This window comes from Colletotrichum fioriniae (assembly GCF_027942845.1).
Source record: "Colletotrichum fioriniae strain IMI 355084 chromosome Unknown scaffold_1, whole genome shotgun sequence".
In the NCBI taxonomy this organism is placed as follows: Eukaryota; Fungi; Ascomycota; class Sordariomycetes; order Glomerellales; family Glomerellaceae; genus Colletotrichum; species Colletotrichum fioriniae.
This window is the reverse complement of record NW_027076837.1, coordinates 2536900-2564685: the sequence shown is the minus strand read 5'-3', so window position 1 is coordinate 2564685 and position 27786 is coordinate 2536900. Positions and strand designations below refer to the sequence as shown.

At 53.0% G+C, this 27786-nt stretch overlaps 3 protein-coding genes across 3 annotated transcripts; 1 reads left to right on the top strand and 2 right to left on the bottom strand.

Annotated features, from left to right (window-relative positions):
- Positions 1–5298: 5298 nt before the first annotated feature.
- N0V96_000655 (uncharacterized protein) lies at positions 5299–6189 on the top strand (the record flags this gene model as incomplete). The annotated part of the gene is made up of 2 exons (XM_053197642.1): positions 5299–5543; positions 5619–6189. 2 exons carry the CDS (start codon positions 5299–5301, stop codon positions 6187–6189), a joined length of 816 nt encoding a protein of 271 aa, XP_053044865.1.
- A 728-nt stretch (positions 6190–6917) lies between these two features.
- ROK1 (RNA-dependent ATPase rok1) lies at positions 6918–9044 on the bottom strand (the record flags this gene model as incomplete). Its single annotated transcript, XM_053197643.2, has 1 exon — positions 6918–9044. One exon carries the CDS (start codon positions 9042–9044, stop codon positions 6918–6920), a length of 2127 nt encoding a protein of 708 aa, XP_053044866.1.
- Positions 9045–13816: 4772 nt separating this feature from the next.
- N0V96_000653 (uncharacterized protein) lies at positions 13817–15629 on the bottom strand (the record flags this gene model as incomplete). The annotated part of the gene is made up of 4 exons (XM_065755995.1): positions 13817–14245; positions 14293–15054; positions 15111–15300; positions 15358–15629. The coding sequence occupies 4 exons, from the start codon at positions 15627–15629 to the stop codon at positions 13817–13819; spliced, it is 1653 nt and encodes a 550-aa protein (XP_065615235.1).
- Positions 15630–27786: the final 12157 nt, after the last annotated feature.

Below are 27786 nucleotides of genomic sequence, written 5' to 3'. Positions count from 1 at the left end.
CTGGGACTGGGGGCGGAGCTGTCGGCTTGTATCCGCACTTTGTACTGTAGCCCGTGGACCGCACTGCAGGCACGCCGCACAGCTGGGGCCTGGGGGTGGTGGTGGTGGTGGTGGCATTGTGGATGGACGGCAGCGTGGTATTTTGGACCCGGGTCTGGAATCTCTAGATTTCTTGGGTTCTGCGCCTTGGCCAAGACATTGCTCCCACCCCAACATGAGCCTTGCTGCTTCCAGACATGGACACTCCCAGTTCCACACCAGGCATCAGACGACCTAGCCAACTTCATCTGCTTTACCTCATGCCAATTGCCAACCCAGCCGCAACGTAATTGATGACCTTTTCGTCATTGGAACTTTGCAACTACGAAGTGCGTCTCATCGGCAGTGTTTGATTTTCTCCCAAGACAAGCACAAGTCAAATCGTGAATAAAATCTGCAGCCTTCGTATCCCCACGGCCCTAAGGCCTACTACGTACGCAGTACCTAAGGCAAGGTTTCGTTGTCCACCAAAAGGCCCAAGCTTGGCCCACCTAAGTACCTACCTAGGGAGTTCCGCGTATGGAGAATTGGAGATTCACAACCCCTTCACAGACACACAAGATGCTGAAATCTTGCGTAGATCTCTGATACTTCGGCAATGGGCATACAGATTTTGTCAATGCAACTTAGAGACAACATGTGCCGGCTATATGACCTTTTCGATCTTTCTACAAGGCCGGGCAACGGCTCGCGTATTTCGCTCTTTTCATCCACCTCACAGGAATGCATGCTAGTGGGTGGGCGCAGCTTCTTTTGAGTCATCTGGAAACGAAACAGGAAGCGATGACAAGAGAGAAACCAGCACGGCGCACATTTCAAAAGTAAACAGAACCCAAGGACCAAGGACCAAGGCCCGTCCACTTCTGTCCTCGCGGCTTCTCGCTCCGCCCGTGGTCTGCGGGCTGCCTGCATATCCCGCGCAACTGCCATGCCATGCCGTTATTCCCTGTCATTACCCATTCATTACTGGGTGACGAGAAAGATTGAAAGCTGCAGACGGCGACCAACGCTTGTATCAAGATAGTTTCTCAAGCGGCAAGCCAGGTACCCGCCGTGCTTTCCGTGACGCCCGGCACTTGGCAGAGGGCATACGTCAGTCCGAGTCAATCTGGTGCGGGTTCACGATAAACCGTGTGTGTGCTTAAGGTAGGTTGTCTCTCACATTCAATCAAAGAAGAGGGTTTTTGACATTCCACAAGCGTACCTAGCCGAAAAGTTGCGCCGTCGTCAGCAACGGCGTAGATGCAGCAAAGCGAACCCGATGAATGGCTTCAAAATGTCCGGATGGGAAAGAGCCAACGAGCCAAGCATTGGGATTGGATCAATGGATCAATGGACCCGAAAGGGAGCTCCACTCCACACGTCCCAGGGCAGGGCAGGGCTCCGCTTATGTAGTGGATACGTGATGAATATACCATTGTACCTACTCCATACGGATACCAGAAGGGAAAGAGCCCTGGTCATCCGCTCTCCCCTGTCGGTCTCGAACTGGCGCGGTCCAGACCGTGGTCGCCCCCACCCCGAGCTCGCCGATCGATGATCGTCACCTGCCATTCTCATTGGCCCCAATCCGGAAGGAAGCTCCTGTCAGTTCTCCCAGTCTTGTCAGGAAGCAGTCACAACTCAGTCACCAGCGTCAACATCCACGTCGTTGGATTGCAGACATGGACGCAAAAGCAGACACATCCAGTCGTTGGCAGCTTGTCATTTCTTTTTTGAATGCCACGCCTCCGTGGCTCCCAACCTGTCCGCCGCGAGTGTGAATCTTGCATTTTGACATGTCAACATCCAAGTACGGATACCTACCTACCTACCTACGAATACCAACATATTGCACTCTCCAACGCCAGCCCGCAGATCAACGTTTGGCAGCTTCGCGACATGGGTCTTTCAATGTGTCTCAGTTTCTGTTCGCATCCGGGCATTACTTTCGAACTTTGGTCTCCTTACCCCGGAGACGAGGTGCCAGCTGGCAAAAGAAGAAGCAAAAGAAGCACTCAATACAATCTGGAATACTCTATCAATCCATGCACCAACCGCCTTCGACCAAGACACCTCCCTCGCCCTCGTGTTAATTGGGAGAAGAAGGACGAGATAGTAGCGCCTCTATCCGTACTCTCCTCATACATACACTTAGTGCCTAGTGCCTCTCCTGCGTCCATAGCAGTGACGCCGCTGCCACCCCAAAGCAGTCATCATACGATAACGCCGGCCTGCTGCTGTCCTGCTGTCTGTGCCAGGCTCCGTGCGGAAGACTAAGCCGGCCGGGCTATACATTTAGTAACTGTCGCAGCACTTGGCCTCGCATTCCGTCATTGCGAAATACTTTCTCGAACCAGACAAGCAGAGATGTGGCTTACATACTCGCGACTGAACCATTGAGCCAACAGTGTTGATCGCCATGAAGGGTGGTTCAAGGGCTTTACTATCTCCTTGGCGCCAAGAATATCAAAAACCGTGAATCCGTGATGCAGTCGCACATGTGTTCTGGGTACGAAGCAACGTTGGATCTCAGACTCTCCAAGTCTCACCTCGGATCCGGGCACCGCCCCGAGTCGCGATTGTCGGTGAAGGGATGCAAAACTGCATTCCCAACCAGGGAAAAGAGCACTGTGTACTTGAACCCGCGCGGGATTCCTTCCCTTGCAACATCTTTCACGACCTTGTCTCGGTCAAGATATATGGTGACAGCGGATGCCTTTCCTCCATCCATCACACACGCCTTACTCCCGACCTGTATCCCTGTCACGTCAAATGTCACTCGTCTCGGCCGGCGCTCCCATTGGATGTTCTGCAAGGGGAAGGAATGCTTATAAACCCTCCGGACGATTCATCCCGCTATACGGTCCACGATACTCGCTCAATGACCAACCAATTGCTTATATCCATAGTTACTCGCAAAGCTACGAGACAGCGGAGGTTCATGTCTAGTCCTGGGACTTGCGTTATTCAAAGGAGTCGAATATCGGTCTTATCATTGTCTCCTGATCCTCAACGACGCATGCCATGAATCCAACAGTACCTTTTTCAACCTTAGCAGCCCAGCTATTTTCGACTCCGTATTTGACAGTCGCGGGCAGCAAACACCTGATCATTTGTGTCATCAAACGGCTTCGTTCCGTTGGTCATGACGCAAGGAGAAACGGTCTTACGGTCTCAATTACCTCTCAATGCCAGTCGGAGTTGCGGGGATCACAATCCCGATATGAGATGTGCAGCATTCCTCGCATCGAGTGAGGGAAATGTGTTCTGGTCCATCTCGAGGAACACTGTCTTGTTTCAAACCTCCCTCTGTACGCATGGGATTCTCATTTCCGATCCAGCGACGAGGCGCAATCGGCTCCGGCCGAGTTCAGTTTCATGGATAATCCGATCATCTACCTTTCGTTGATGGACACAACACTTGTCTTTCAGCGATCCGACGTTGTTTCCAGGCAGCCAGATATACGGATCACCGCAGTCCACGATGCAAAGATCCGGCATTTGTGGCTGTTGGTGAGCAGAGTTGAATGGCCCGCATGGTTTGTCCGACTGATCTGCGTGCACGCTTGTCAAGTCTAGTTTGACAGCTCAAGCTCTACGCCAGACTCGAGTCTAAGTCAAACCGCACGATCGACGTTGATGGACAGTGGCGATACACGTTTGCAGCCAAGACTAAAGATTGAGGAGCATGGCAGCCCCAAAATCGCATTCTCTTTCTCGTGGGACTTTCCCATCCCTCTCTGCCCCTCTATTAATATCTCTTTGGGAACCGCATCCTTCTTCACTGCCGGCTGATCAGATCGTCGCTCACATAAGCTCAAAAAAAGCCCGCAAGCGTGGGATGGCACCCACTCGTGCGACTGCACTTCAGCCTGTCTTACACATCTCCGGTCATCGCCAGACACAGAATAGAGGCTTATTTTCGGTCGACCAGCACACCGGCTGAACAAGCGAATGCATGTAGTATGTAGTGCATACTGCCTGCTTGGTGTTTCGCCACACTTGCTGGCGGGCATACATGGTCATCAGACCGCATGCGATCTACTCGGGCTGATGGTTAATCCAGCCGGTTACCACCTGGTCGTACGGTGTACCTTAGCTTACCTGAGGTATCAAGGTACTCCTCAACGTGCCTGTCGCAGTGCCGGCTTCTCGGATCCGCAGATCGTGAAAAGATGTTCCCAACGGGCGCTTATCATCACGGGCCCCATGCGCGGTTCCAGCATCGTCGCAATCACGTTGTTGGTTTCAATTTCCAGGGTATGAAGCATCCAATGCCGTGTGTGTCTATTGCAGAGTGATGGACAGGTTTGCTGACTTTTCTCTCTAGTATCTTGCCGCATCTGCTGTTGCATCGCACCAGCGTGGCACGAACAAGCTGATCTCACCTTGCTCACCCACCTGCTCCGTACTGCAGTATGTGCAATCCAACATGGCCAACCAACTCCCCATTCACCGGCCAATCCCATTGGCAATCAATACTGCAACAGCAGTGGCCCCCGAAACCCCCCCTGCTCTCATCGAGGCGGGTATTGTGCGCAAGGTCGCATCTTGCCGCCCCCATTGGCTCATCCGCACGTAGGCCGACCAATTGAACGGCCCCTCTCGAACCCGGCGCTTAGCATCCCTCATCACCTCCGCTCCTCATTGGACCTCCCCGTTGTGACGGCGCACCGTCGGTCAACCACGGCACATGCAGCTCAGCGGCCCTTTCAACCCCCCATCGCCCTGAGCTTACCCGGCCACCCGCCCGCCTGGCCCCCTTTCTGGACAGGTGAATGGCGATGAATGAATGGAGCAAACGGGCGGCGGCGAATGGGTTGACCTGCAGAAGGGATGAAATATGGCCCTTAAACTGCCACCCTGCCCCCATCCGACCCATTGAGAGGCTCGTTCTTCTTCCTTGGTCCTACTTTTCACTCTTCGCTCTCGTTGAAGATTGGACCTCCTGTCGAAACGACCAAGACGACGGTAGACCTCGAATTTCGCAAGTCAGATCACACGGCTGTTCTCATTGCGTTCGAGTGCTGGGTACTTGGCCAATGTAATATCCCATTGTGTGCTTTGGCGAACAACTGCGCCTAGGAAGAAAAGGAAGGTCACCTTTAACCCCCAGAAGTCTTGGCAAAGACAGAACAAGGAGAGGGAAGAGAGTGTCAACCCAAAGACTCATTAAGAGGACAACCCCCCAAGGCGATACGAGCATCGAGACACACTCGCGTCAAACACGCATACACGAAAAGGGACGAAGGAGAGAAGAAGAAGAAACAGGAAAAGATGGCGTACAAGATATTGCACAGGAAATGGCTGCTACGAAAATGGATGTGGACGCTCATGCCGCTGGAGCTGGCCGGCCTCGTCCCGCTCCTTGTCCTCTTCGGCATCGCGCAGCCGGATCTCTACCGGACCAAGCTCTGGGAGGTCGGGCACGCCTACGGCTTCAACTCGAACCCAAAGATGATTCTCTACGCCTACGCAAACTATGAGCCGTACCCCAAGGTCCCCTTTGTATGGACACGAACGTGAGTCCCCCCCATTAGCCTGTTGCACTCTTCTACCAAAAGACCATTACAACTAACACTTTTTTGGAATCACAGACTCACAGACTTCAACGTCGCCATCTCGGTGATCACCCTCTTCCTCCTCCTCACCAAACTCGTCGCCTTCATCATGAAGTTCTGGTTCCCCCTCCTCGCCGCCGGCATCAACGTCGCCATGGTCGCCCTCTACACCGTCTCCGTCTACGGCCAAATGGGACCCGACCACGCCGACCCGCGCTACCCGTCCTCGATCGCCTGGTACATCGCCAAGTCGTGCGACTACGCCCGCCCCTTTAGCGCCTACAAGAGCTGCCAGCTTGCAAAGGGTACCTTCGCCGTGACGGTCTACATGCTCGCGCTCTACGTAGCCAACCTGGGCATCGCGCTGTACGTGCTGTGGCCGAACGCGGGCGATAAAGTGGACGGCGACGAGGATGAGGATGGAAAGGGGAGCGACGGCAGCTCGCCGGTGGATTATGCCAAAGAGGGGAGGGAGTGGGAGATGAGGGATTGGCATGCCAAGGGCGGGCCGGCGAGTCCACGGGTCGGGGTCGTGCCGTATACGCCCAGGACTCAGGCTTTCCATACGCTTGATAGGAAGTTACCGTTGAGGCAGCAGTATGGCTAAGAGGGTAGCGATGCATCAGCGGAGGGGGGGATGAGAAGATTATATGGAAAGACGGAAAGATTCCAAATGTTTGGATGATGGATGACGGTGGCCGAGAAGAACATCACTTCTTCTACGGAATACTTTCTCTACAATCTACAAATGGCGCTGGCGTGGTTTTAACTTTACTATTTCATTGTTTATCTATTTTTTTTCATCTTAATGTTGATATACCACTTTTGTTACTTTTGTTATACATTCGAGTAGCAAGCAAACCCCAACTCTTGACTTCGAGTTTACAGAGCTTTGGGCTCATTGAGTCAAACTCATTACAAGTAAAGAATCTGGCACATTTTACGCCCTCTGTTTTGTTGAATCGGCGAGCGGGGCTGTGTGTTCTCTGCTCACTTAACATCTCCCCAAGCAAATCCACCCCTTTTCGGAAGTGTGTCTACACGTTGCCGTCTCTTGACAGTACATCATCCACTGGATGGTCAACGGATGACCTGGTCCATTTCTCATGTTCATCCGAAAACGAACCACGACTTCCTCATCTGATGACCTTTTAGCTCGCCCTCAACAAGACGCCTTCGTGGCCTCACGCCTCGACTCAAGCTTGGTTCCACGTCAAGTGGCTGGTATCATATGAAATGGAGAGGGCTGAGAGGGAGGAGATGGGATCAATCACAGTTCAAAGAAGTAAAAAAAACCTTTTATTTTCAACGCCTCCTTGAAGACGAGAATCTTCCTCAGTCGTCAATGCCGCCCCATTCGGCGCCAGCCTCGTCATCGCCGACCCTCCGCGCATTCTTGATCCGTATCTTATTCGCGGCCGTGGCCCCCTCTCTATTCGCATCCTTGCGCCTCTCCCACTTACTCTTTGACGAAATCATGGCCGCCCCGTGGCTCCGCCGCGCCTCGACGCCCTTTTCCCGAATCTTCTTCTTGTCCTCTTTGCTCACGTTCGGCAGCGCGTCGAGCAGCCACTTTTGCACGTTCGCCTCGTCGCCCTTCTTGCCCGCCTGCCTCTCGCTCGCGGCGATGACGTTGGCGACCGTCTTGACAAAGGGGATATCGTCCGTCGTGTAAAACGTCACGGCGACGCCGCCCTCGCGACCCGCGCGGCCCGTCCGCCCCGCGCGGTGGACGTACGCGGCGCTCGAGCCGGGCACATCGTAGTTGACGACGCCGTTGACGCCAGCAAAGTCCACGCCCCGCGCGAGCACGTCCGTCGTGATGAGGATCCAGATCTCGCCGGCGCGGAAGCGGCGCATGATGTTGGCGCGGGCTTTGTCGGCGAGGCCGCTGTGCAGGGCGGCGATCCTGGTGGGACCGCCGGCGGCGAGGGGGATGTCGTACTTGAGCTCCTCTTCCAGGGCCGTGGCGCGCTCAATGGTCTGGGTGAAGACCAGGAATGGAGGTCGCAAAGGTGGCCCTGAGTCATCTCCTGCTGTGGGATGAAGGAGCTGGCGGAGACCCAGTAGCTTTCCCTTCTCGGTAGCGGTGTAGATCAACTTGTGTGTGACGTTAGGGACGGCCGTGTCCTTCAGACCGACTACCAAGCGAATCAACGGTTTGGATGCCGGTCTCGCCAACTGTGCCTCAGTCACCAAAGTCTCGATGTTGGACCCGAAAGTCGCAGACCAGAACGTAGTTCTCAGCTCCGGGTTAGGGCAGGCGGACCAGATCGCCATGGTCTGTTCGCGGAACAGGGGGTCCAACAACACATCCGCCTCATCGAGAATCAGAGATGTGACAGTCGGTACTTTGCGATCCGTCTTTGACGACGCCGTAAGGAAGTTGTAGAATAGTGCAGGTGTTGTGACGAGAATGTCAGCCTTCACAACGGACTTTGACTTGACCGGCTCGGTCTCGCTGTCCTCGTCCTCGTCCTCATCCTCATCATTGTCTGACCTCTCGCTCTCTTCATCGTCCTCATCTTCACTCTCGGCCTTGTCTTGTTCCTCGACCGCGAAGCGCATACCCTTCTTCATGCCGGCGATCTTGATGCCAGAGTTCAAAGCCAGCTTGCGTCCCTCGTTCACAATCTGAAAAACCAGCTCTCTTGTCGGCGCAATGATGATTGCAGACAGATCGTGCTTATCCTTGTCCTCGCTAGACTCTCTCTTGTGCATGATGGAGTTGATCGCGGGGATCAGGAAGCTGATCGTCTTTCCGCTGCCCGTCGGCGCAACAGCGAGGAAATCCACACCCTTTGAGACATCTCCAAGCTCCTCTTTATTCGCCACCTCCTTCAATGCCACTTCTGGCTTCAGTAGCAGAGGCAAGGCGCCCAGCTGCACCTCGGTCGGCACCTTGAATCCCTGATGCGTGAGATTGTCCGACAGCAGCGGCGCGATACTGTAGTTCGTCCGAAGCTCGCGGAAAGAAGTCAAGGGCTGCGGGTGCAGCTGGTTCGTCTCCTTCTCGACCTCGACGGCGACCTTCTTCTTCTTACTCTTGGTGACCTTGGAGGCCTTCTTGTGGCGCTCGGAGAGTAGTGTGAGCTTCAATCGGTGGGAGCGAAGGATCTGTCGGCACTCGTCCTCGGGGAGCAGAGTCGCCTTTTTAGAGGACGTCTTGTCGGCCTTTTTGGCATTCGCAGCGGGCTGCTTGGCATTTTCGGATTCTTTGGGGGTTTCGGGCTTGGGGGGCGCGAAGAAATCGACCTCGGGCAGTTGTTCCTCTTCCTTCTCCTCGACCTCTTCTTTGCCTCGCTTCCTCTTGTTGCCCCGCGCTGAAGACACCTCGTCGTGGAAAAGTTGGGGGTTCGTTCGGTTGCCAGCGGATGGCAGGTTAGCCGCTCCTTTGTTTGCGTTCTTGGCGCCCTTCGCAGGCTGCTTGATGCCGCGCGACAACACCTTGAGGATATCCATGGTTGAATTTGCAGTTTCCAAGTGGAAGAGGTCCCAAACTTGTCCGCCGGCTTTACTACAGTTGCGCCTGGCATGGAAATTTTAAAGTGGAGACGCGGACCGTTCCCGCACAGTGCCTGCGCTGTGCGGAAGCTTCGACTCTCGGGTTGGTCAACCTCACCTCATGGGCGTCTACCTCAACAGTGACTATAATCAACCGGGCATTCGTGATACAGTGCATCAAGTCACTTAAGCAGTAACACTGTAGGGCACCAGATGGTGTTGTTTCAAGACTTGTCGGTCGCTCTTGTTGCTTCTCTCGGCTTTTCTTACTTTTTCCAGAATATCTCAATGTGATGAAGCGAATTAACCTTCATTTCGTATTTGTCTACATGTGATCGAGTTAAGACCCTAGATGCACTGATACACTGTCAAATGAAAAATGGAATTGAGTGGATGACTATCTTTTGAATCGAACAGCGTTTTGTGCCTTGGTTTCTCTTCTTTCTTCTAGTAGTCTTCTGCAGGCTCTAGATCACGCAGCTTGACATGAAATCATGAATGCTGCTCAGGTTTTCCTACTGTTTCATTGGAATGTAGATTGATCCACCGAGTATACAAGGCCATAGATGAAAATCACTTTTCATAGCAAGCCATGGTGATGCAATCCCAGTCAGCTTCTGTTTCAGGTAATGTAGCCAAGCTCAGCAGGATGACAGAAGGAAGTGAGCACCGACAAAGACTTTCATAAGTCGCCAGCTTTTCGGTTCAATCAAAAGACACTCGGCCTCTGAGGTACTCAAAAAGTTCAGCTCCTTGGTCAAGTAGATGAAGCGCCTTCTTGAAAATTTTGCAGCAGTACATAGAAAGCTCGTCCATTGCGAATATCTCTGTACATAATTACCCTTCGGGGTCACATAGTAGCATAGTATCTCTTGAAGTTGAAACTCCCTACAGCACGCCTACAGGACCAAAATCACAACGTTTCCCTCATACAAGTACAAATTCCTGTTTCTATTATCAAGCCTTCTCTCATGGGTTGACGTTAAACTATGATGCTGGAATAAGTGAAGGTATATTTCAAGTGTCGTTCTGATGGATGGTAGTGTGTAAAGGCCGAGAATGGAGACCTCGGCTCGAAGTCCGGTTATTGCGTGGAATTCAGTATTTAACTGATCTGAACCGGTCACAAATGTCCCTATAGCAGTAGTCGCCTTCTGAGCGACGTTTCCTCCGCAGTGTCTACTGGATCAGTTCATTCATCATTGAGAATCAGTTGCTTTTACGGTACTTGTCTTCCTTGATATTCATATTACCAAGTGAAGCTTGGCCCGCGGCCAACCTCTTCGTCGCCCTCAATGTATCCGTACAAGCTCAGAGACAGGGCCAGGGCTAGCGTCGAACGAGGGAAAGTCTCTACCTTGATCGCCTGTCATTGCCTGTCATTGCCTTACACCTTCAAGGCCGAGAAATCGGGGTAGTTCTAAACCAGGACTACACCAGCGTCAACTCAAGCAGCACTAATGACTTGCCTTAGTTGTCGTGACTTCGGCTCTATCGGCTGGCTATGAGTAGCAGGGGATCCTGCGACATTTTTCCCATGTCCAGACCAACAATCAGAGGATGAAGTTGAGGCACTCTCCTTCAATCTAGGTGGAGGCCAAGATTTCACTATGTACATCCAATGGAAGTCGAAACTAAAGTGAAGCAAGAAGCGCCTTCTTTCCAAAAACAAGCAAAAAAAAGCATCGGTGCTTCTAGGGGCGGTTCAACTTCCCTTGCCAATGCCTTGGGTGTTCAGATACAATTCTAAAAACGCTTGCTCCTGTCATCGGTTGAAGGGGAAGTAACGGGAAGCCATAGAGGCCAACAGCCCCCATTCCAGACCATACTTAACTTCGAAGAAGTGTTCCTAGGTTCCAGCCTGACTCTGCCGTTTGCCATTCGCTGTGTTTCCGCTTTTCTTATGCGTTTTGCTTCCCATCCTACACCTAACTATCGGCCTCGCGGCATGGTTCACGGCGAGTATGTGCTTCCGAGCTCTCATGACGAGAGCAGAACATGACCCTCCCTTCCCTGACGTTACGAATACTTGGCGTCACTATGCTCACAATGACCATTGACCACGATCTTGATGCTTCATCCTCGAAACCTTCCTCAAAAATTTCAAAGTCGGACCTTCTTCCGTCGTCTCCTCCAAATACATCATCTCCTTCTCCACCACAGAAACATACTTATTCTAATATCCACACCTGCAAACAGGATTAAAAGCTTCAACATAAAGTGGGAGAGGAAAAAACCCACACAGCTTGTCTCCACCACGACCAAGTCTTGAATAGAGTCTAGACCTGCATGTATCGGCCCGCTTCTTACGATGTGGGTTCGCGCCGCCGACTTTACATCCAACTTCCACCCTCGGCATCCCGGCCCGTCGTAACATTTCCTAATCTCAATATGCAAGTCATCATCTCACGATCCACGAGATCGATCACAGATTTTTGAAAAGAAAATTCTTTTAGACTGACATTGATTGGTCGAGGCATTTGAACCTGCCTAACAGCACCCCAAGAGACAGAAAGACTAGGTAGGCAGGGGAGGAGGAAGTTCGTCCTCTTTTTTCAGGAAGCTTTCATACCTTTGCCTTGGACTATGCCCGTTACCGTACATACCATACCGTTTTAGGTACCCCAGAAACGGTCTGCTGGCTCTGGTCATAGCAAATGGCTCATGTTGGAATAGTTGCGTAAACCCGTCGCGGAAAGACCAGTATCGAGATGAACATGATCATAGCACTCTCCCTCCGTGAGAACTCGCAAGACGCGCATGAAGACCATGGAGCGGTAGCACAAGCCCACAGTTCATCCGCCCCTTCAGATCTCCGAGCTCGTCGAGAGCCAGCCAGATATCAAAGCTCTTCCGAGCTCCCCCCGACATACCTGACTCCGACTCCAAAGCAGTTGCTCTCATACACGAGAAGAATATTACTGGGTCTCCTCTACCTCACCAAATGAGTTGATATCAACCCATGGACCCCCAACTCAGCCACCTCCAGGTACAATCTCCTTGACCATACACACACACACACACAGAACATCGCGAGATCCTGAGAACTGGAAAGCTGTACCGAAGAAGTTTAAATCGTCCAAGCCCATACCCATTGCCTCACACCCTCCTCGCAACGCTAGGTGCGCATCAGTCAAACACGTACTCACCTCATGACCTTACACGCCCTTCACATCTCCGTTCAAAACGGCAGCTTCAGTGCGCCCCCCTCGCATATACGAAGGGTGACCAAAGTGACATACATACGTGCTTGAACAACAAGTACACGCAAGAAAAAAAAAAAAGAAAAAAAAAAGGCCAGACGAACCTGAGGCGCATGCGGCTACTGCGAAGAGTGAATCCATCCATCCGTCCATCTGTCCGTCCGTCCACTATTCATTCCCCTCAAAGAAAAGACGCTATGCTCGTGCTTCGAACACGAGGCCAGACGAAGACGAAGAAAGAAGAGGGCACACACACTTCGCATTTGCGCCGTCACTTTCCGAACTGACTTGACTTGACTCCCCTCTTTGCATCCAACCCCATCACACACCCTTCCTCGCCTGCGTCCTGACTCCTGCGGTCTTCAAGAGTGAATGTAACTCAACCACATGTGATGCAAGCGATAGACAAAACGCAAGGCAAACTCTCGATCCAATCTCAAATCTCAATCTGCCTTACCATTTCCAACTTCTTCTGACGCAAATCAGAAACCTGGGGTACATGGACGGTTCAACCATAGAATCCCGTAGCGTTGCATTCGTTTCACGCTTGTTGAACCCCCCTCCCCCCTCTGGAACACGAAGTCGACAGTCTCTCGATCCGGACGGAGCTCGCGTGGTGGAAAGAATAGGCACGGAGTTTGGAGTAAGTAAGCTTGGACCTGCCCACGCTCGGAAGTCGGAACTACGTTGGACGACTGACCGTTATCGAAACTAGACCTACATGTCAAAACGTCGAGGACGCGGACGGGCGTGATTGACATGACTTACGTGTGCACGCCAGAGCGAACAAGACCAAGCACAGGAAACTGACTCACATGTCACAAGTGTCACATGGCGCAAGAGATCAAAGGTGAACGCACACACGATTCTAGACAACACGCAACGAGCTTCTATTAAGTATTAAGTGAATGCGAACAAGCTGACACCGGCCCTAGTGGCCAGCACAGACGGTTCCATGCAGTCTTTTTCCACCAACAGCATCTCCAAACTCAAATCTGACGATTCCTGACCCTAGCCCGATATGAACCAACACACACAAGAGGTCCGTCCATCTTGTCGGACCAAGGCGCTTCGAATTTTTTGTCGTGGGTATTTTCTTCTCGTGTTCTTGTCTGGAGCGACGGGTATAACTGGGTATCAAAGCATCAAAGCAGGATACTTGTGGAAAACAAATCAAAACAAAAAAACAATGAGCAGAAATGACTTCGAAACGACTGAAAGTGGAACGGAATCACCTCCCGCCAGTTTTCGCCTTCCGATGCGTGTGCTGTGTAAAGAGGGAAATAGGAAAGGGTATCAGGTAGAACCAGTCTTGACGGGGTATCTTGAAATGCAGATCCGATTCCAGACAAACCCATCCAAGTGAAATGAGTTGTCACGTGATGTTGCTCTTCCTCCGAATCTCGATCCGATGCGATTGCACTTTTTTTTGTGGTGTTTTGTTTTGTGTTTTTTGCTTCATTCAAATGATCATGACGACCGACGCTGGCCCTTGCGACGAAGAGACAGCGAACCCCATCTCGCATTCTATGCGGCGGCGGTGACGGGGGCAGGAGTGGAAGAAGCGACGTTCTCGGGCTTGTTCTCGGGCTCCTCAGTGGCCTTGGAGGTCTCGGCAGCAGGAGTCTCGGTGGCGACAGCGGGGGTCTCCTCGGGCTTCTCCTCAGTCTTCTCGAGCTTGTCGGCAGGCTTCTCAGTCTTGCCGCGGCCCTTGATGGTAGCGCGAAGCTTGGAGAAGGCGCTGGTCTTTTCCTGCTTCTCAGCCTCCTCGTTGTCGGAGTGGGCAGGAGACTTGGCAGGGGACTTGTCACGCTTGCCGAAACCGAAGGGAAGGGAAGACTTGCGCTTCTCCTTCAGGTCGGGGCGGGGCTCGCCGTTGGTGGCGGGGGTGATCTCCTTGTTCTCGACGGGAACGGTGCCAGGGTTGGCAACGTCGACAGCGAGGGGAGTGGTGGCCTCAACGGGAGGGGATGACGGGGGGCGGACTCAGCAGCGGGAGTGACCTCAGTCTCCTTGGCCGGGGCGGGGGTCTCAGCCTCAGCAGCGGCGGCAGCCTTCTTCTCCTTCTTGCCGAAGACACCGAAGATGCTGTTGCGCTTGGTGGGAAGGGGCTTCTTCTCCTCCTTGGCGGCCTCGACGGGCTTGTCCTCAGCGGCGGTCTCAGTGGCAGCGGCGACAGGGGTCTCAGCAGCGGGAGTGACGGGGGCCTCAACGGCGGGAACCTCGGCGACGGGGGTCTCTGTCGCAGCAGGGACAGCGGGGGTCTCCTCCTTGGGGGTCTCGGCGACAGCGGGAACGACGGGAGTCTCCTCCTTCTCCTCCTTCTTGGACTCCTCCTTCTTGCCAAGCAGGCTGCCGAAGATAGAGGCACGCTTGCGGCTGGCAGAGCGACGCTTAGGCTCCTCCTTCTTGACCTCCTCCTCCTTGGGAGTCTCAGCAACGGCCTCCTCAGTGGCAGGGGCAGCAGGGGTCTCGGCAGCAGGGGTCTCGGTGGCGGCAACAGCCTCAGTAGCGGGGGCCTCGACGGCCTTCTCCTCCTTCTTCTCCTCCTTCTTGGCGGGCTTGAAAGCCTCCAGAGCAGTCTTGTAAGCCTCAGTCTCGGTAACGGTGGAAGCGAGCTCCTTGGCCTCAGCGACCTTGAGCTTCAGCTGGGAGATCCAGTTGTCGCGGTCCTCGGCGTTGGCAGCCTTGAAGGTGTGCTTGTGGCCCTTGGCGGTGAAGTGGAACTTGTTGGCGCCATCGGCAGCAGGCTCGGAGGCATCGGCCTGGAGAATAATTGTTAGCATCATGGTTTTGGTGTAAGTCAGAGGGCGCAACATACCAAGTTGATGACACCCTGGGGGGCAGTCTTGTCGCCGAAGAAGAGAAGACCCTTGCCGGTGTGGGAGGCCCAGGCGGCGTTGTGGTGGGCAGTCTCAGTAGACTTCTCGCTCTTCAGGTACGAGGAGAGGTTCTTGGACTCGACAGCATCGGATCCGAACCAGAAGAACTCCTTGGAGTAGATGAAGTTCCTACAGAATGGCGGTTAGCATATGCGACGAGAAGTTGTTAACGCGCGCGACACTTACTTGGGGAAGTTGATGCCCTTGTGCTCAAGGGTGCCCTCCTCGACGGGGACAACCTCCTTCTTGGCCTCCTCAACGGGGGCAGCGGCCTCAGCAGGTGTCTCGGTGGCGGTGGTGGTAGCCGGGGTCTCGGTGGCAGTCTCGGCGGCGACAGGGGCGACGGCGGGGGTCTCCGTGGTCTCGACGGGCTTCGTCTCGGCGGCGGGGGCCTCAGCGGTGGTGGTGGCAGGGACAGTCTCCTTGGGGACCTCGACGGGCTTCTGTTCTTCGGCCATTGTGTATGATGTGTGGTGTTGAGAAAGGGGAGTTGGGTATCAAAAAGTCAGGCGGTAGACTTGGGTATCACAATGAAAAGGTCTTTTTAAAAAAGCACTACTAAAAGTACTGTATTGGTCGTGTCGAGGGGTGGTTTGAGGTCTTGGGTATAAAAGAGTTCAAGAATAGAAGCTCTTTTGGGGAATAATGGCAAGAGAAAAAGAAGACCTGTAAATGGTGGCAGAGGAAAGACGGGAGAGGGAGAGAAGGAAAATGGGAGGTAGAGCGGGTTGCTGGGGGTACTTATTTGCGAGAGGGTGACGAGAAGAGGCTTTGCCCTTGCCAGGAGGCCCGGTTGATGGAGGCTCACACGGTCCAGTCAGTCCCTTGCGAAGGAGGAAAAAAGAGGCGTGGCCCCGTCGTGAGTGGCTACCCCCGGGTAGGAGAGAGGTGAGGTACCTTGGAGTGTGCGTGTAGGTACTTGAGGAAGGAAGGAGGGATCGAGGGAGGCGTGGGTAGCTGGGCAGAAAGAGAACGACCGATGAGTGGAAGTGTGTCAGTATCAGTCTAGACGGCGGCACTGGCGTGGGAGGTTGATGAGCGGTGACTTGGACAAGAACGGTGGGAATGCGATACGGTGTCAGGTATCTGTAGACCGACCGTATGGTGGGTACGAAGTATGTACGGTACGATCAGACCGTAAAGCGATGAGGGGAGGAGACTCGAGGGAGAGGGAGAGGGAGAAGGGGTTGCAAAAGGCCAGTCAGAGTGGTCGTCTGAGCTTGATGAGAGAGCGCAGGCAAGTGCGACGAGGATGGGAGGTCTGCTGGTCTGCTGGAGAGCTTGGGCGCAAAGGAAAGTGAGGAGGACGAGAGAGTTCCAAGGTGTGTGAGTGGTGAGTCGCGAAGTGTGGTGTGTGTGAGGTTCAACAAGCATGCGATGAAGGACAGGGGTCCGGGAAAGAAGCCGTTCCAAACGGATACTTTTTAGTGGGGGTACTTTCCCTCGCTGTCACGGCCCTGTCGCCTATGTACCTACTCTACTCACCTACCTGAGGCTACTGCACCTATCATTCAGTACTGCGTAATGTGTATGGCATCACTTGCCTTTCTTTTTCTGGTCCACGGAGTACTTATTTCTATCCATCTCGTTCCATGCCTTGGGAAAAGCCCTGCCCCTCTCTCTCACCTCATTATACGTGGTTTACCTGATCTCCATGTTGGGTCGCTACTCCGTACTGGTGGTTGCGATGCGCATCTCGGGAAATGGAAGTAGGATAGGTACAATCAAGTCTCTAGCTAGGGTACGAAATGCCCTGGTCCAGCAAGAAGATAGATACTTGAATCTCCCCTACCTTCAGCAGCAGGCCAGAGTACACAAATGTTCGCGACGAGGTACACCAACTTGTACCTTAAAATGGGAGGTGGGGCATGGCATTTGGTAGCTCTTCCCCTGTCGCTATGATTTTTTGGCGTGTTTCCCGCTCTCAGTTGCATTGCCAGAGAGTCAGAGGAGAACGAACTGAACGTCGCGTGCTGGCCCGTGCTGCGCGCAAGCGAGTGGGACGAAATTGCCAGACCCGTACGGAATACCTCAGGTACCTTGCCGTACCTTTAGCTGCATGTGCTTGGGAACTGCGTGTTGCCTTCTACTTCTTCTTCTGCTGCTTCGTGTCGTATCGTGTGTGCGAGGCGAGAGACAGAGAGAGAGTGAGAAAACCGTATTGGTAGTGTACCTTAGAGAGACAGCCAGAAACTCACGTGTATCGGTACGTGCCCAGTCGCCGCGCCTAGATACGTATAAAAGATAATTAATACATGGGGGGCCCAGAAAGAAAAGAGAGTGCAGGACGAACAAGATGCAAAGACGGACAGGGGATACAAGGACGAGCCTTTCCACACTTTGGACAGCGTCAGGGGTGTAGTACAGCGGTACATGAACATCCATGTCCATACCTCGCCATGCCTGCCTGGACCCTGCTGCTTTGCCGGGAACATGCCATGGATGACCCACTCCCGCTGCCATTCCCAGACGTTAGTGGCTGTCCTAATTCATTTGTTAATCTTTTTTTTCTTGTCTGAATCTTTTTTTCTTTGCTTCTTCTCTCTAATACGCAGCAGCTACGCAGCAACGCACCCAGAAAGGTAGAGAGAGAGAAAAGTCGTTCGCCGGTTGCCCCTCCGATGCGACGACGCTACTATCCGTACAGGATAAGGTATCCGTACTTTGAACCACATGTTCCATTGTACCTTTATTGTTGAAAGAATGGGAGAACCCGAAAACCAAGAGAACCAATTTCAACCGGTGTTGAAACATTGTAGCCGCCGCAGGCTCCCGTTCCCTTCTTTACGCCGCCACACACCGACGGCCCAGCAACGGCTCTACTCGATTTGTCTAGACCTGTTCGTTTTTTGCCGTACTCCGTACGCGACCAACAAATGATCAAAATTCACAGTGGACCACAACGAGATGGCTGGGTGATTTCGATACGCGCTGAACCCGGGCCTGGAACCCAGCACCCGGCCGGGTCCCTTTTCTGAGTCCAACAAACTGTCTCCATCCAGTCAGATAAGGTATGGATTAGAAAGGGAAACGAAGAAAGAAAAAGAAAAAAAAAAGGGGGTGCCCGCGACGGCGGTCGTCCACGTTCACAGACTCGCAGATGTCGTCCACTACTAGGGATACTGTTACTGTTAATTGAACCGGCTGGCGCTGGCTGACTGACTCTGGCGAAGCTTTCGCTCGGGCTCCTGTCACCGGCGGGAGGTGTGTGTAATAAAGTTCCCTTCTCAGTGACTCATGTCGCACTGTAATCTTTCAGTCCAGGCCTCTTCTCCTGATACCGCTACTTGCTCTCTCCGTTTCTGGCTCACCGTCCGTATAGTGTATCCTCTCTGAAAAGTATTGAAAGTATTCATAGACTATTGGGTACCGTTACATTCGATGGCCAGAACTCGAGGCCGTGACGATCAAAAAGTGGATGAGGGGGATGTTGAAGGCTGCCATGAACGAATGAAAAGGATACGATGCTCTTGCAGTACCAAACTTCGTTCCTCACCTTTTCGGGTTTCCCACACACTGCTCAGAAATAAACACCAAAAAGTGAACAAAAAATAGAAAAAGGGAGACATTTTAGGAAAGTAGAAGAAGAAAAAAAAGCAGTACCTACACCACGTGTATGTGACATATTGCTGTCAATACAATCCTAAACAGAATGACTTTCACGGCCAGAAAACTCGCGTGATGTCCTGCAGCCAGCCCATGACGGACGTCATATTGCCGCCCCCCCCCCCCCCTTCGAGGGTGATGCCGTTGAATGCGCTCCATTCTCGTGCATTACATAGGCAAGCTTTTTGCCGGGCAAATCGCGACACCACCAAAAGTAGAGGTGTGTCCACCCTGCAACCACAACGCATCTCCCACTCACGAGTCACCACCATCTCAGAGAGCGGATAGGTAGCATTACAACGAGACGAGAGCTTCAGGACTGGTTGGCTCCCCCCAATACTCGCTCGGCACAGTACCTAAAAAGGCACATACTACTCGTTGTAGATACTACAAGCCGATCGATCGTTTTCTGCCCTCCTCCCACGCTCCGTAATCCGTCTGCCAAATAAATGTATTCTCGTTCGCCGTATGGGCCGGCTCTCTTTCTCTCTCTCTGCCCTACGCGAACACATGGGAAACGTTGTGACCAGCGGCCAAGTGCCGGCATGGCTGGGCAACCTATAGCGGTTGTCTCCCATACCGTCCGTCGCCATTCATATTCCGCCCTCCGTTCTGTAGGGAATCCTCCGTCTTCACCAATTGTACTCACCGTTTCCCGCGCTCTCAGCCCAGCCCAGTGCCGTTCCTTTAACCTCGTCCACTAGTCCCTTCCATAGCACATCGCTAGAAGCCCCCAAATGATTCGCGTGTGTCGTTGGAACTTGGCAATTTCGAGGGACCACCACGCTCACGCACTACGGCTGCAAAACGGGACTCGGAGGAGAGAGAGGGTCTACGCTAATTCCTCAGTATTTTGCGACACGCGCTTTTGTCCTGTCATGTCACTTTTCCAAAGGCGAGCGAGACATTGCCGGTCCCTCGTTAAGCAGGTTAAGCAGAAAACCCTTGGGGCCAAGATCCACATGGTCAAAGAGTATGTGGGCTGCAGGCAAGGGGAGGGGAGCAGGACCAGGAAGAGGAAAGAATAGGAGCCAAGGTGGTCCCCTATTAAAACGACGACCACGCCATAGGGCCACGATGGAGAAAATGGGGGGCCAGTACTCCGTACACTACCTTACGCTTCTCGTCGAGATGTGCCGCTAGCAGGACTAGCTGCATCCTCTTTAAAACCATGTGACTCAGGCAAGATACCGTCTAAGCAAGATTTATCCAGAGCGGGAGTGTCGATCAGTTTGCACACCTTATCCCAAGACTTCATTGGACTCGTCGCACGACAACGGACTGCGCTGATTGGGGTGGCATGCAACAGTATGGGTGTGGGAGGTGCTGCGTGTGCGTCGCGTCTTCCGTGGACTCGATGGCGCTCTCATTCAGAGTACGCACAGCACTCGTGAATTTGTGAGCCAAGTGAGCCGGGCAATGAAATGCAGCGGCCAGCCTGAAGGGCCTTTGCGCCTGTGCCCTGCGAGACTGTGCAGAGGCGGCGGCGCCATCTATTTCCTCTTGTGTCTGAAGATAGGTGTACTGCAACCTGCCTGGCCTGCCAGTCACCGTTAGGTTGTCTCCTTTTATCCTAGGCATGCTTCTTGTGCTTCATGGACATGACAATGCAGGGCAAGCAGCTAAATGTTTCGGACTCTGCCTCCCTCCCGTAGCGCGGTCTTGGTGTTCGTTCGTCGGTTGCGCCAATCTGTATCTCGTAGTTAGTTGACTTGTGTCCATGGATATCGTATTTTGACTCTCAAGGCGTGGCGCCACTCGGTGACCGTATGGATACAGGATTCTCCTTTCTGAAGGGGGGGGGGGGGGGGCCTGCCGCGTTACTGTTGTCGTAACGGTAGCGACCCAGAAAAGGAGAAGTCGTTCAAAGAAGACTCGACTGAGGCCGGCACGATGGATCCACCGTAGGAGACGACGAGAGACCATTCTCATGACAATCAGAAACAACAGCCGCCCGACACTGTGCAACTGCCAATCAATCGGAGATCCACAGGCCCTTGACTTGGACCCATTCCGCATATTTGATCCAAACAATCCTAGCTGCCGCCAGGCCTAGTCTTGGTCCTCTTTGGACAACAGACAGGGACTGACGGGGATGTAGGGGGCCGTTTCCCTGCCTCTTATGATCAGAGGCCACCTACGGGAATTTTTTCTTTCCTCTCGAGATTCTCAGGACCACAGCGTAAGAACAGGATACATTAAAATCCCCCTCCACCGTCCGGTCCTGACTGTTCGCCTGGAAATAGGCACACACTGCGACCCAACGGCCTCCCCAATCAAGTCTTCCAGAGTCCAGACGCCAAACGCCAAACGACACTCCATCAACAGCTCCGTTTGGGCGCGTGTCCATCCAGACTCTAGACCTGCCAAGAAGACTTGCGGCTGACTCCAGCCCGCCGGCTTCCCAGACCAGACCCCTCGAACGCAGCACAGCATATCCCCAACGAAGCGAGGTTTGTATTCGCACAAAGGACCCGCCATCGTTTGGACATTGCTTGCTGCTTGGGTGACCATCCGTGACGGGGACCAGATGCAGATGCGCAGGGACGGCAAATTACGGCCACTGCCGAGCTAAAAAAAAATTGCTGACGGACACGGCCTTCATTTCAACAAAGAGCCTTGGGCCGTCCGAGTCGGCCACTATTGGCTCCGTGGGGTTCCAGCGCGGCGCTACCATCGCGATCCCATTTCACCACTTGACCATTCTCGCCTGAAGCGTACCTAGCTTGCAAATTAGGTGATGAATGAATGCGCCCCAACATCTGTACCTGACATTGAACAAGCCATGACAGACGACCCGAGCTGGCTGACGGGCGACAGCGGACAGTCCGTCACGGACAACGAGACCGAAATCAGAAAGGCTAATATTCGGAGAGTCATGCTTGGCCATTATGCGGTGCCCCTGAACGGCGCGATCATGTCCTAGCATCTAGTTGATCGACATGCCTGATGTCGTTGGAAGGCCATCGGGAGGTCAACCGAGTCCGTCTGCTAGAGGTGGCCGACCGCTCTTTTGATCCGTTTGGAATTCCATGGGATGGGTTGGGTCAGGATGAAGGGGCCACCCGTGGAATGCGATTCGATATCTAGGATGCCCATGAAGTGAAAGCCGAATCAATGTCGACTTATGCCGTCAGATGCCACCACCAAGCCCTGTCAAATGCGGCCTGCGCGTACCTCACTCAGAACTGTCCTTCACAACCCTGTTAGCTGATCCCTGGTCCATCTCTGCTTTGATTTTACTTCCTAGGTTGAGAAGTCGCATTTGCAGCGGATTTTCGTGTGGCCCCACATGGCATCCAGTCATGCTGGCGGTGGCTCCAGGGAGAGGCCCGGCAGCCGGAGAACAGCTCATTGCTGTGGGACGGAGACTCGGAGCCGGGCGTTCGTTGCCCCTCGAATTCAAGATCCGCGATGGTATCGTTTCTCTTCGCCCAAGTGGGTTCTTGGGCGGTGATGAGGATAGCGATCAAGGTTCACGCGGATCCCATAACGTTCCAAATTACCATTCCTAGACGTTGTTTTGACCAAGGTGAAATAGAGTTGGTGGTTGGAATCTGCGGCAGACAGCGAACCCGTTCATCAGACCACGTATGTACTCCATACGGATATACTAATACAGCCCTGCTTGGCCAATGTAGATTGCGAAATCGTCATCTCCCCAATCTCGCTGCAGAGCGCAGGCCACCTCGCCATCTCCCTGATCTGTCTTGACGAACTGCAGCATCGAGCAGCAGAATGCCCTGGTTTAAAACGGGGCCGTGGTTGCAGTCTCAGATACACATGACCGGAGGCGGAGGGGCACAGAAGGTGGAAGGTTCTGGTGGCCTGGCACGCCTGGCTAGGAATGGTGTCAATGATGACTGGTATCGTATCGGAATGCCTGGCGTGAATCCTAGTAGGAATCTCGCGGGTGGGTGTTGCCAAATCAGATTGCTCCGAGTTGGTAGTTTGGGAACGTATTTGATGTATCTATGCCTGTATGCTAATGGCTCGAGACGGCAGATCTGTTTGGGCCTTGTAAGTTGTCGATGATGTTGTTGTTGTTGTTGTATCTCGTCGGTTCTCGGCCAAGAATCAGGATCGTGATTGACGTCCATCTTCGCTGGCAAGGACGTTACGTAAGGCAGAAGAAGTACTCGACACGATGGTGAAGGCAAGAACATAGGTGATGTAGGTCAGGTACATCAACCCACCCTCGCTCCTGCCAGTCCATGTTGTAATTGCAGGCCAAGGTAAGCACCAAGTACCTCAGGTAAGGTATCTGGCGTGGCGACGGATGAGAGCAGGTTTTCTCTGGTTCCAACGTACTTACCCCGAGCATGGCGCTTACAGGTGGGTAGGTACATTGCTTTGCAACCTTCATTAATCGACTACTCCGTACTTACCGAATGTTGAAGTATCACCACCCTATTCGCCCACATTTCTCGAACCGGTCCAAGGCAAATTTGCCCAGCGCCACCTAGCATCGTCACGACATTCCTATTCTTGGCCTTCTTGTCATGTACCATATTGGGGACTGCGTTGGCAGTGGCTGAGAGACCTGTGTATGGCAAGCGATAGATCATCCACCCTGGCCTGTTTTGCGTATGCGCATGATCGTGCTTTATTTCCTTTCCAAGCAGTGGAGATCCATTGACCGTTTGATATGCCATCCTCGGTCCGGCCATTTTACGTCATCTGCCATCTTGCAACCTATCATTCCTGCAGCCAGGCAGCACGATATAATCCGTTGCGTCTATCAGTTTGTCAAATGTACAAAGAAGGCTATGGCCATACGGATATACTGACTAGAACCAGGCATCTTCATGAGCACACGCACATGATATCTTGTACTCAGATAACACACCTATCCCGCTGGTTCGATAAGCCGCCCATGCCGTTGTCTCCCATCTGAGACAGACGGCCTGGGGGGTGGGTAGCTCACAACGGCTTTGTGGAGTGAAACATTGACACACCACGGAAAACTGCAACCACAACCGCAACACGGCTCCCACGGCCTGCATTCACCTGAACCTCCAATAATCTCACCGGCCGGTATAACGGTGTAGCAGAGTACCCCAATGATTTGGACATACTTCGCCGGCTCTCCCGGCTTGCTTCGCCTTTATTGATCTTGCATTCCGCCCGTTTGGAACAAAGAATCTCGATAATCAATATGCATCCCCGCGGTTCAAATCGTGTGACGTTGATCACCCGAGTATTAGATACAGCTTTGACAGCGCTGTCCCGGACTGCGGACCCACGGGGCCTTGCAAACGGGATCGGCCGGAGTATATCAACTCCCCTCCCGTCTCAGCCCACGCATCGAGTCACCACGATTGCACAGTTCGTCGGAGCTTGATCAGATGGGCCAGTACTGAAGCTGTGGTGTGCGCGGTATTACTGAGCACACCAGTTTAAACGCAAAAAACCCAGCCACTCAAGCGCATTATCGGTCGCCCATCAGTAGCTCAGCTGGTGCTTGCTGATCCACGAAGCCCGCAGGTGAAACAAACCCGTCTCTCGTTTGATGCAGGTGGGGGCTAGATTGAGACACACGAAGAAGAGCAGGCATTCCGCCGCAGTAGGTAAAGCGATGAGGCCGCCAGATTCAACCAGAGGAGGCATTTGAGATGAGTCCGCTCCTTTTGCTGGCAAGGTGACCCAGGTCAAGCAAAGCAGCTACGCCCGAACCTCTTCGTTTCCCCAACCTGAGATGGCTTGCCGTCAGTCAGAGTTCCGGTCACAGTTGAGCAGCAACATCGAATAAAGGGTAATAATCCGATGTCTGCTAGACCCGAATATTTACCACTGTCGGCGATAAATGAGGCGGTAAAAGGGAGTATCGATGCCCAGACTTTCCGCATTTCTGAGTTTGTCCCGCTGACCGACTGAGTTTACCGTTGGCCGCTTCGAGCTTGATCCTCGGCCTCCTCGCCCATAACGAATTTGCGGTGACGGTCTCCGATACAGCTCCGCCTTGGAGTCGTGTGGCTCGTACACCACCATTCAGGTGTTGATCCCTTGTTGTCTTCACACCATGGGCTGGCGAGGCCCGGCACACAGAATAAAACGTTCATGCAAGCCCCGCCGTTGGTATGCACATGATGCATTTGGCTTCTCGGCTTGTCTCCCCTCACCACGTTCTAGATCCCCGCGTACCATTGCCAATGTCTCGCACCACGACGAGTCAAGTGGCCCGCCATCAAGCAAATCGGAAGGGGATCGCGCAGGTCGCATTGCTCGACTTTCTCGACGTCAGCCGTGCCACACTTTTTTTGTTTCTTTCGAGTCGAGGTCTCGTTTGCCGTTGTCACCGCCGGTGCCGCGAATGCCTCAGACGCCATCCATCCAACCGTGCCATCCGGCCTAGTGGCCATTTTTGGCGTCATCTGTGAGATGTACTGGCTCGGTGGTTCATGCGGTACTTCCAATAAGGGATGCAGCTCTTATCACACCGCATATGGAGGAAGCCTGAAGTGTCAAGCCACTTTTTCGAGGCAGACTTTGTCAAGTACGCAGTGAGATACTTTTGTGGCTTTTGAGGGCCCTCGTCCTGGGAAGTTTTATGTTTGCATGCTGTAGGCTTTACGTCGGCCGAGTTTGACTTTCAAGGGAAGTTCTGCGGAGTTCCTTGCAGCTCTCCCATGCATCGAGTCTCACGTCGCTTGTCAGAGTAGGCAGGCGTAGGGTCTCGACTCGGCTGAGAATTGTGTTTGTTGTTGTGTCTCTTCTCAAACTTGAGTCTCGAGTTGAGACTTGATAATGCTCATTGCTCGCCAATATCCCGTTTAGTCGTAATTGCCGGGCACGTGATCGTACTCAACGACATCTGGTGCAGCTCATTACCTATCCTCCTGCAAGCCCATGAAAACAACGAATTCGGGCCTGCGTAAAGTCAGTCAGAATTTGGCCCTTCCTTAAGGAGGAAGTAGTGAAGTACAACCTGTCTGCATAGTGACAACGATTAAAATCCTGGTTGTTAGGCGTAATAGGCATGTGTCCCTCTGTGCCCCTCTGTGTATATGGTGTCATGGCCATACTGGATGAGTTGATCATACCATTGGCAACCACTGGGGGGTCTTCTCTGTGTATCTATTCAGCATGAGCAGGCATTCAACTGGATAGAGACACAAAGAGACACCTGAGGATATCAAGCCAGAGGGAGAGGAGTCGTTGATCTTGTCCGCCTCAGCCCAACATCCAGCTTGGTATGCTACTTGACGCATAACGGTGAGATTGCCTCATAAAGAGTACCAGCTCTAGATCTCGTAGTGTGTGGAAATCAAGGCCTACTTTATTGTTCGGTCGTTCTTTTAGCAGCTGTTGTTCTCGGCATTGTTGTTTAGAGCCGGTCCTACTGCCAATTGACTTCCCAAGGTCGCATACTGAAAAAACAAGCGCGGCATATTCGGGCAACCAGCTTGAGCGAAGGCCTTGGGTATCAATTGGATGAGACGCAGCTGATATATGATGGTCTTGCTTCACCGCAGCCTTATGTGTAGAGTTGGAGGTCCTACTCCTTCGGAGGCGTGTGCTCGAATGAGGCCATCACCTGTTCTGGGGAGGGGATTTACTGAATGGTTTCACAAGACTCAAATGAGACCACTACCTTCTCTCGTAGGCTGCTTTGTTTCGCTGGAATGCTGTCCTCATCAAGTCGCCAGTAGCTTGCGTGTTCGCAGGCTCTTTGTACACCCCGGTAGGGTCTCAAACTGTTTGGTCGACTGTCTCTTGCAGCATGGGGAGGGGGGAAAGCCATCTCTCAAGGTATCCGTTGCTGTGTAGCACAGCCGTCTTACTCGTTCCGGTATAACTGCAAAAATGAAAGAGAGTAAGCAAGATACCTAAGCTCTAGGAATGATGGGGCATCGTGTGTCAAACTTGGACGCTATCTCGAACGTGATGGCCGAAGCTGGCCTCCAGGCAAAGCCGCTTGGCGGAGTGGCCTTCCTCTCGTGACAAACAAGCTCAAGAGGTACATACATGGTGTCTTCTGATTGTAGATGGATGAGAAGCCTGCTCTCTCGAGGCCCATGGGATTCGTAAAGCTTATAGGCAAAAGAACTATGGATGTTAAGCCTCAAAGTTACAGAGCCATGAACGCTGGCGTCAATTTACACGGAGCTGGCTGACCGGGAAAGGTGGATGGATGGTCCCTTCCCAGGCGATTGCTATCCTGTCTCCTAGACCAGCCATCAACTGAACCATATCGCAAGCAAATATCAAGTCGCCTACTATGTCACCTACCATGTCGCATACCATCGTCGCTTTCAGCGTCGAGAGCAACAAATCTGACCAGAACAGCAGAGCCAGGTCCATGACATATCTATTTGTTGTACCCATAGCCTCGTCCTTCCTCCATGTGACGCCTCAGCTCCTTCCTGGAGAGCAAGTGATATTATTATAAACTCTCCGATCTGATAACGAGCGCGAGGAACACAATTGATCCAAAGTGGCAGACTAATAAAGCTCACAAAGGACAACACGAGTCTCTGCAACCCATATCCCGCTCTAGACTCATCTAGATGGCCTCTTTGTACTTCGGGAAGCCATGATCTCTGCCACCTGCCTGCCATCTATGTACCATCTGCCATCCTCAAGATGAACGATCTCCCATCCCATCTCCCCAGCAACTCCCACAACTTCTCCCCCATCACCTGACCGTACGACTGAAAACCACCATACTAAGCCTGAAAGGGGTAATATGGGAAAGGAAGGAGCCCACTCGAGTTTCCTTCCCTGGGCTATGCAGTCTTTGGTCCTATTATCTTGGCTTTGCATTTCCTTTCTGGGCCACTTCCACTCACACTTCCACTTCCACTTGGGTCAACTTCACCTTTTGGTCACAACCTATCTCCGTCGCGCCCAACCTTACACCACCTTTCCATCCTCAATTTTCTCTTAAAAGAACACCTAGGACCACATCCTTCTCGACTACTTCACCTCCTAACCTCTTTCTTCTTCTGCACGACACACAGTCGAAGACTAAAGCAACCTGGACTTTGCTTCACTAGCATTGTCCCA